The sequence below is a fragment of the Diospyros lotus genome, chromosome 8 (assembly GCF_014633365.1).
Source record: "Diospyros lotus cultivar Yz01 chromosome 8, ASM1463336v1, whole genome shotgun sequence".
NCBI classification, from domain to species: Eukaryota; Viridiplantae; Streptophyta; class Magnoliopsida; order Ericales; family Ebenaceae; genus Diospyros; species Diospyros lotus.
In genome coordinates, this window is record NC_068345.1 from 32,489,448 (window position 1) to 32,498,549 (window position 9,102).

The 9,102-nt window shown below is 39.9% G+C and overlaps 1 protein-coding gene across 1 annotated transcript; it reads right to left on the reverse strand.

Annotated features, from left to right (window-relative positions):
- Nucleotides 1–4,926: 4,926 nt before the first annotated feature.
- Nucleotides 4,927–8,178, reverse strand: LOC127807090 (lysine histidine transporter-like 8). Its single transcript, XM_052344704.1, has 5 exons — nucleotides 7,547–8,178; nucleotides 6,907–7,043; nucleotides 6,379–6,809; nucleotides 6,155–6,286; nucleotides 4,927–5,612 (listed from the first exon to the last, which is right to left on the reverse strand). The coding sequence occupies exons 1-5, from the start codon at nucleotides 7,945–7,947 to the stop codon at nucleotides 5,124–5,126; spliced, it is 1,590 nt and encodes a 529-aa protein (XP_052200664.1). The 5' UTR covers nucleotides 7,948–8,178; the 3' UTR covers nucleotides 4,927–5,123.
- Nucleotides 8,179–9,102: the final 924 nt, after the last annotated feature.

Sequence of the window (9,102 nt, forward strand, 5' to 3'; positions counted from 1 at the left end):
TAGAGGTGGCCTTGCAAGTTGGTAAATGTGTTTGATAATGTTTTTATGTTCCATTTGCATGTAGTGGTTAACACTTGTGTGATGCGAGATCTAGTGGACCTGTGGCCATAGGGAGGACTAGTGTTGTGAGGGCTGATAGGTTAATGCCTCAAACCTTGGAGGGTTGTGAGGATGGGTGGGCCTAGCCTCATTTGCATGCATTGGCATACATAAACATGATTATATTCATATTTACATGCATTGCACCCTTACTGAGTCTTTATGACTCATGAGATTTACCTCATGTGTAGCTGTTGCAAGTCCAGATGCAAGCAGGGATGGCGCCGAGAGGTTGTTGTGGCAACTAGCGGTGTTACCCTTGTTGTGTATTTATTTATCTCTTGTACGTAGCCATGTGGTGTTATGTATGTATACCCTTGTGAGTAAATGTATGTGATGTTGAGCGTTAAATGTATTTAATTGTTGTAATCATCATAATGTAATAAATGATTGTGAGATTGTTCGTTGTATATGGCTTAGTTGGAGAAGCCAAGTTTCGGACCAAGTAAAGATCAGTGAGATATGTTCTCATAAATCCCCAATACTCAGCGAAGTATTTGTTATGCTAGCTTTGTGCCTGGGTCATCTCTGGCTTGCTATGAGGCGAGTTGAAGAGAGGTGAAGCTCACTCGGGTTTCGAGTCTTGGTCTGCTGAGTTTTTCTTGTTCGAGTTGGGACCGATTCCTGAGTGGAACGAAGGGAAAGACGAAGCCTAGTTCCCACCTAGGGCGTTTCCTGTTGAAACATAGTCCAACCCTTCAGTTGTGGTTCGTCGGGTGAGTAATCTGGTCGATTATTTACCGGTGGTTCCCATAAGTAGGAGCGAGTCGTTACCCAAGCCCTCTTGGTCATTGTTGTGCTTAAGGAGAGCCTACGTCTCCAACACACGACAAGACTCCAGTAAGTCTACCATCACCTGGTTCTAAGGGCTTAAGCTCAAGTATTCCAACCCCATGATTTAACTCAACTCCTTCGTCCAGTACAAGGGATGCTTTTTGGCACTACCCTCGTCCAGAAAGTAGACAAGCTCATCCTCTCGAGAAGCCACCTTGAAGAAGTTGGCCTTAAAACCCTTGTAAAAGCTGTCGATGAGCTTCAACAATCGCCTTCTCGAAAGGTCGCTCAGGGATACCTAGCTATCTTTGTTGACCCCATTCAACTGGAAAAAGTAGAAGAACACCCTTGTATTTGCCTCCTAGCCTAGGAAGTTGGAGAACACTTCAAAGGCTCGAACAAAAGCCTAACTATTTGGATGCAGTTGGGTTGGAGCAACGTTCAGCATCGCCAGCACCAAACTTTGGAAGTCCGTGAATGGGAGTCGCAGTCGAAAATGCGTGAAAAATGTCTCATACATATAGATCAACCCTGAATCTATGTCCGAGGCCAGGTCTATATAGACTTGCTCTTCCTCCCCACATGGGCGGCACACAAACAGACCTTCATTCCCGGTAGCCGATAGGGACACTCATGTTCTCAGCTCAACAATTCCCCGGGATAGTCATATACTGAGGCGAACTTGGTCGCCTCCTCACTTACCCAGTCGTATGTAACTCCTGAGCCAGAAGAAAGACCCAAAGATGACCTTGGTTGGTTGGCCCTAGCTGCCTTATTGCCACTAACATCGATCCTGGCGATCTCCCTAGCCATGGACGGGGTACCTACATTATCCTCGGAGGAACCAATGAAAATAAAACTATTAGAAGTTGGCACTCCACGCTTATTCTGAGCTACGCTCTGAGTACCCCGATCTACCCTTTGAATCGCCCTCCTAAGTTCGGCTAACAAGACTTGACGGCTAGCCCCTTGCATACGCGTCATGTTTATCACCGATTGTTCACCTACGACAATCATGGAATGGCTCCCCAACCCAGATTCGCTCCCTTATCTTGCAATAACGCTCGACAACCCGTAAACGACAACAATAAGGAAAGCATAAAAGAGAGAAGAGTGAAAAGAGTCGAATTCAAGAGATTACCTATGAAGTTGAGTGAAGTCTTGAGCTAGAAAACGATAAACAATCGAAAATGAAGACAATAGAAGGGCAAGGAGTTCTCAGAGAAATAGGGGTTCTTAAATCAGAAATAAAAGGCGAAAAGTAATATAGAGAAGCAGGAGAAGAAGATTATAGCGGCATCACTTAGCGATCGTGATTCAGGCCCATCAACGAAGACAAATCGTCACCCCAAGATGTATCTGACGGGCAAGATTCAAACGATACCAATCTTCCGCTAACATCACACCATTTGTCACGGCACCTACCAAGCATTCAATGCCTTGAATGGAGGGGAGATGGGCCTTGATGTGTGATTTATGCACAATTAATTTGGGCAAGTGTACCCTAGTCAAATATGATAAAAAAAAAATGTCGATCCTACGAGTACTAGATCACAATACCAAAATAATTTTAATTAGCCTAAGTTGAACTAATTAATTCATCGGATAAATAAAAAAAATAAATAGAAAACTGAATTCTTGAGAAAAATTAAATAATAGATGCACTAGGGTTTAGATTTCATTTAATCTTGGTCATGTAATTATCTATTCAACTCAATTCAAAACCACAAATACCCTTATAGTATTTTATAATTATTTGCATGTGATGGTGGATTTCCCTCAATTAATTAATAAGTTTTCTCAAGTCATATTAATCCTTTATTAATTTAATTTCACTATTAGATTTCTGAGCAGATATCAACGAAATAAATAAGTATTAAATTCTTTGAAAATCTCTAATCTCGGAAGGAGATTTGACTCACTAAACTTCCTCGATTCTCATACATAAGCTAATCATCTTTCGATCTCATAGTCAAGCATGTGATTTATATTGCCTTTGAATTTAATTTATAACAATTATTTAGTCAGTCATACATAAATCATTAAAAAGTAGTCAATCTTTTAAAATATTAAACGCAATAATATAAATTCCTCAGGCAAATAATAATTGAGTTTTGAATCAAATTAAACAAATAACCACGTAATCCTAATATTAAAATTCATTCAAATCCAGTTAAAATATTTTATCTAGATATTATTAAAATAAAAATAAAAATTAAAAATCGAATAAAAAAGAAGGGAGCTCCCTGTCCAAATCTAAAATGGATCTGGATGGCACAAATTTGAATTCTTTGGTTGCTGCTGTTGCGTGCTTGTGCGTCCTTCCAATTTCTCTGTTCGTCGCTTCAGTTCCTCCAATCTCAAGTCTGTGCGCCACTTTCTTCTATTTCTTTTCCGTGCGTTGAAACTTCTTCACCGAGCGTGAAGCTCCCTAATCTCCGATTGATTACTTATATTATTTTATATATATATATATACGCGTGGCGCTAGGCTTCCAATTTGGACTCCGTGCGCTGCTTCAATTCTTCCTGGACTTCACTTTCACTTTATAATAATAATAATATTATTATATTTTATATATAATATAATTAATATCTTATAATATATTATATATAAATGTGCACCTGGCATGCCTTTGTACACCTTCACGCCACTTTAGTATAATATATAATATATATAAATAACATAACATAATATAATATACTATTAATTATATTAATTTATAATATTAATTTTAAAATTAACTTTATAATATCATTGTTTTATGCCCAAATCTTCAATCCTTTGCTGGTTTCTACAAAAAAATAATTAAAATAATATAAAATTTACATAAATACACATTTTATGCAAGAAAAATAGCATAAAATTAAAATAAAAATTATATAAAAATATATATATAATTAAGCCTATCAAATATCTCCCCACCTATTTATGATGTACCGTTTTCCAAATCTGACATTTCAAATTTTGAGACCACATGCGTCACCTATCAGGATACCGAAACGAACCCCAATGCTCACACCGGCATCGGCCCAAACCCAAAGCTCGACTCAAATACGACCAACATAGAAGCACAACATGATCCTGAAATGTGCATCCTGAGCTCAGATGTTCACAAGTGAATATCCGACCTGGAGAGTTGTGGATCGTACTAACCACAAGAACCCAATTTGACGTTAGGCCCATAACCCAGCTCCAAGCTCGATCTCTAGACTTGGCCTCGGCTCATGCCAGCCCAGCAACATCCTCATTACTTTAATACCGTCTGAGATCCCCACACCCGCAATAGGCCTCGGCTGCCTCGAGATTCTTAGCCCTTTATCTTCGCCCCCATCCTTAGCAATGCTAGGATCCTCGACTTCTCATCCTCTTGTAAAGGTCGATGATTACACAAGGATTGGGCTCTCCCCTTCTCCCCCATATGAGCCCGCCTTGTCACTAATCAATGTATGTTCTTTTTAATTTTAAAGGAACTCTGTCATCTTAAATGTCCACTGACTTGAGTGTTGAAGTGTTTGCAGGAGCCACTCTCGCCACGCAGACTGCTGTGACTGGACTTGTTATTGCCTCAAGCTCTCTTGTCGACCACCACTTTGGGCAAAAAGGAACAAAGCTTAAACTAAACAAAAACTTGAATGAACCCATGCTTGTGAGGGCTCAATTCATTTAATAACCCAATCTATTTCCCTATCCCTAACGTATGGTCGCTGAAATTAATTCCCCACAAAAAGATGAAACCCATTAAACTTTTTGTAGATTGGGCCTGTGTTTGGGCAGCATGCATGGCAAGACACGAGCCAAGCCCATGTGGTTGGTTTTCACGTCCCAACCCAAATCTTGAGTCACACATTCACTTGGTCTCTTATCTGGGATGGAATTGTCATGCTTTTTTAAGTGTCAAGAGTCTGACTCTTAGTTGGACTTCAACTTAAGATTTGAGTTGTTACTGATCGACTCTTAGTTGATATGGATTAGCAGTTGTTTTCTTCAACTGTGGCTTTAGAATGAATCCTAATATTAGCTTTATATATATATAATACATTTGCATACAAGTAGATAAAATAGGAATCGATTAATTAGGAGCACTATTAATTAATTGTTACAACCATGTATTAACACACTAGAAAAAAAAAGAAAAAAGAAAAAAAAAAAGAGAAAGAAAACAATAATTAATGGCTCCCTCTTGATCATTAATCCACACATCCAAACAAGCCCTCGCCAATCAGAACCTGCTCCTCATGTGAATGGTCTCACTGAGGCTTGAAGAAGCTTACTTTAATCCCGGTATCAATCATAACATAAATCCCAGACGCAATGGCCAGAACACTCAGAATGGAACCCAGGATTCCCAATCCCCAATTCAGCCACCACATGAAGCTATGCTTCTTGGGCTTCTTAATCTTGAGCCACATGAAACAGGGATAGGCGAATGTCACCGGCAACGCTATCCCACCGATTAAGCCGGCTATGCTGCCCAGGAAAGGGATAGCGACGGCCATGAAGAAGCAGCCGTATCCAAACATCGCCCGGGAGATTACCCTGAGCCACCAGGGGCAGGGCTTCTTGATCCTGGCAGTGAGCTTCAGCTCCATGTCGTCGAACATCTGCATGGCGTAGATCTGGAAGGAACTGACGGCGTTGATGATGATGAACAAGCACATCATCCCCAATATGGACGGTAATGTATCGCGGCCGTGGTACACGTATATCGCCGGCAGCATTCCGCCGTTTTCAGGTATCTGATGAAACGAAGAAGACCAGAGTATACATTAGGAAAGATCTTTTTTACTGACTACGTTTGACCATGAATAGGGGTGCGTTTGCCGATGTGGTATTTGAATTTTATTAAATATGAATGTGAATAGATCATAATTCAATTTAAAAATTTGAACTCACCACTGACCCGATTGAAAAGTAAAATAAACTTAACCTAACCAAATTAACTTTAGTTATAAAATTATATTAAAATTTATAATGAATCAAAATATTATGATTAATAAAATTAATTTTTGAAAAAAGAAAAAAGTAGAAGCAACCACTTCCACATGGGCAAAATGAAAAGATTTAACTAAATAAAAGTGAAATAAGAAAACTAATTTTAAGGGAAATGGCTCTCTATATTCAAAGATTTAACCAACACGCAACCGAATAATACTATTTGGGTCCGAAAAAGTAAAACAAAAATCAAACTAAATCGACTAATCAGATAGATAAATTTAGTTCAAGACTAAGACTATCTAAGACATGGTTGTGACACTTTGGTAATAGAGAAAAGAAATACCTCTTTGCCATAAGCCCAATATCCTGCAATAGCGAGGGGAAACAAACACAGCGCAACGATCACATATGCTACTTTGACCCCTCTCCACATTGGGACATGAGATGGGTGTTTTTCACTTGAAGGCATTGTCGCCTGCAATCAAGAGCAGAAAGAACTATGAGTCTATGGCAAAATCTAAGAGTAGTTAGTGATTAATGAAACTCCCAAGTATATTTATTATTTACCTGAATTTCAAGAGTAAGATTATGGCCCCTGAAAGAAAAAGCGATGATCCCGATGGAATTCAGAATGCCAAACAACCAAACAACGTTGTCATTAGGCCTAACCCGATCGTAGGACACGCCGTCAATCCTGCCCTCGTCGACCGACACAATCCACATGATTGTGCAGTAGCCGACGGCCGTGACGGCGCCGACCAGCGAGACGCCGGCGATGGAGTTCAAGTTGGGCAGCTGAGACAGCACCACGGCGGCGCAGGTGAAGACCAAGTACCACTCCACGGCGGTCAAGGGCTTGGGATTGGGGCAGGATTCGCCGCACACGATCTGGTAGAAGATCTTCATGGTTGAGCCGCCGATGACGATGAGCGCCACGCAGGTTCCCCCCGACAAGTACATGATTGGGAAGGCCGCAAATATGTTGGCCATCTTTTCGCCTGTGACATTAATTGGTCCGACGCCGTTATCGGGGGATTCAAGGTCGTGGAGATCATTAAGGCTGTAAAACTGAAAGACGTATAGATAGATACGTACCGAAAATGGCGCTGAACAACTGGAGATATCGGCTGTAACGCATTCCTGTTTCAGTAGATTCATGAAGCCTCACCAGGATTCTCATGGTGTAGAGCTGCCAAACGAATGCCACTGTCAAACTAATTACGCCCCATGCCCTGCCAAACACCAAGCACGTCACACAAGGAACAAATTAATATAAATATATATATATATATTTAAGAAAAACTCCCTATAATAAATTCTTAATATATATTAGACAAAATCACAGAAGAAAATCATTGACAAATTAAGATAAAATTTATACATGTTGCTCAACTGATCAGTTAATGGGACATTAATTAAAAGGAAATTAAGAAGGGTAAGCAATGAAGTTGAGAGTTGGATGATTTGACAATTTGCCTTGCTTTGCATGCCCATGCCTAGTCACGGGACTCCCACTTTAGGCTTAAGCTAGCCATCTATATATGTACCCTACGACTGTGTACATCCAAAAAAAGTCTAAAGTGGTTCTGCAGAGCTAGCGACACAGGAAAAATCCCTAAGTGATAATAATATATATATAAATATTTCTATTAACTTTTTTTTTATATAATTAATAGCTACATATGAAGGAAAAAATAATTTGGAAAGGTGAATTAGGGTGATTTAATTTAATTACCATCCTAGAACAGTGAAGGCAACGGGGAGCACAAGAGCCTGGCTGCCAATTGCTGAGCAAAGAGTGTGGAAAGCGGCATAGTAAGCGTTGCCATTTCTGGACTCGGTGATGGGCAGCCAGGCGTCGTTATGGTCAAGCTTGGTGAGCTTGATGGCTCTCCGGATTGGGCTTGCCAGCGGCGTCAGGAAGTTTGGGGTCAGGAAGTTCGGCGTCCGGCCGGCGCTTCTCGGAACTATCGAGTTGGTCGCCGGAGCGCTCGGTTGTTCGATGTTCAGCAATGGCTTCCTAGAGAGAGAGGGCGAATTGTACTGCGTCGACTGCACGGGAGGGGCCGCCACGGCCGGCACGTCGCCGCCGGTTGGTGACAAAGTACAGTCTTCAACTACTACCTGATCACCCATCTCTGGACTGATCTTCCGGCCACTCTCTGTGGTTGTATATATGGCTTGCCAATTCTCTCTGCCTCTCTCTCTCTCTCTCTCTGCGCAAGCAAGTTGCCCGAGCCTAGCACGCCATATTTATATATCGTTCACAAGAGAGCTGGGAAAAGTAGCTTTGAGAGAGAGAGAGAGAGAGAGAGAGAGAGAGAGGGAGAGAGATAGGTGAGGAGGGTGAGTCAGAGCGGAATGGTATACAACTGCTGCAGACCGGCGCTTATTATATATAGAACTTCTGATGATGCAATAAATTTGTAATGCTTACTGCATGCCTTTTTGCTTTTTTGTTATTAAAAATATAATAATATTTGGTAAATTTCACCTTTTAATTAACTTGAGTTTACAGCCATATATTAACTAAAATTGAATGTTCCTATTTGTTTTACTTACATAAAATTTGCAGTCACCAACTCTATATTTGAGTGAATTCATTAAATACCATATACATATATACATAAGACATGTCAACATTTAAAAAGTGAAAAGTTAATTTGGTGTGGAAGAGGGGGGGGGCTTCATTTTTCATTTGCTGGAACGACTTAAAATGTTGGATGGAGTAGTTGGCTGGCGTGATTGACAGGAGCAGCTGTGGTAGTAGTAGTAGCCTTTGGTTGACTAATCTCCCGTGCAAGACTTTGACCTCTGTCCTTCTAGACAGCCTTTAACTCGCGAGGACGTGGAAGAGTAAAGTCGTTTTGTGCGAGTTTAGACACTGTTCTGTTCTAGACGGAGCTAAATTAAGCCAATCAATTGTCCAACGTGGATTATATTTATATTTTTTTTTTGTTTATTTTACCCACCTTACACACACACCATACATACAATACAAACTCGTTAATTAAAGTCAATCTCAATTTCACTCTTCCTACAAATTTGGACTTACTATTATTATAATAATAATATATGTAATCATATATCTCATATGTCATTATTGCCTCTAATAGTGATATATGAAGTAATGTGAAATTAATATGTTGTAACTAAGTCTAGATATTTTAATAAACCATTTTCTGTACTTGTAGATGGTAACCATATATACCATTTTGTAAGACAATTTTAGATAATTTTTATGTTAATTACAATTATATATATATATGTTCAAAATTGGATGGGATATGG

Coding starts and splice junctions, on each gene's coding strand:
- LOC127807090 (XM_052344704.1), bottom strand. CDS start 7,947: ATGGGTGATCAGGTAGTAGTTGAAGACTGTACTTTGTCACCAACCGGC. Junction 7,044..7,546: donor GCCTTCACTGTTCTAGGATG/GTAATTAAATTA, acceptor GGTGTTTGGCAG/GGCATGGGGCGTAATTAGTT. Junction 6,810..6,906: donor GTTGTTCAGCGCCATTTTCG/GTACGTATCTAT, acceptor TTAATGTCACAG/GCGAAAAGATGGCCAACATA.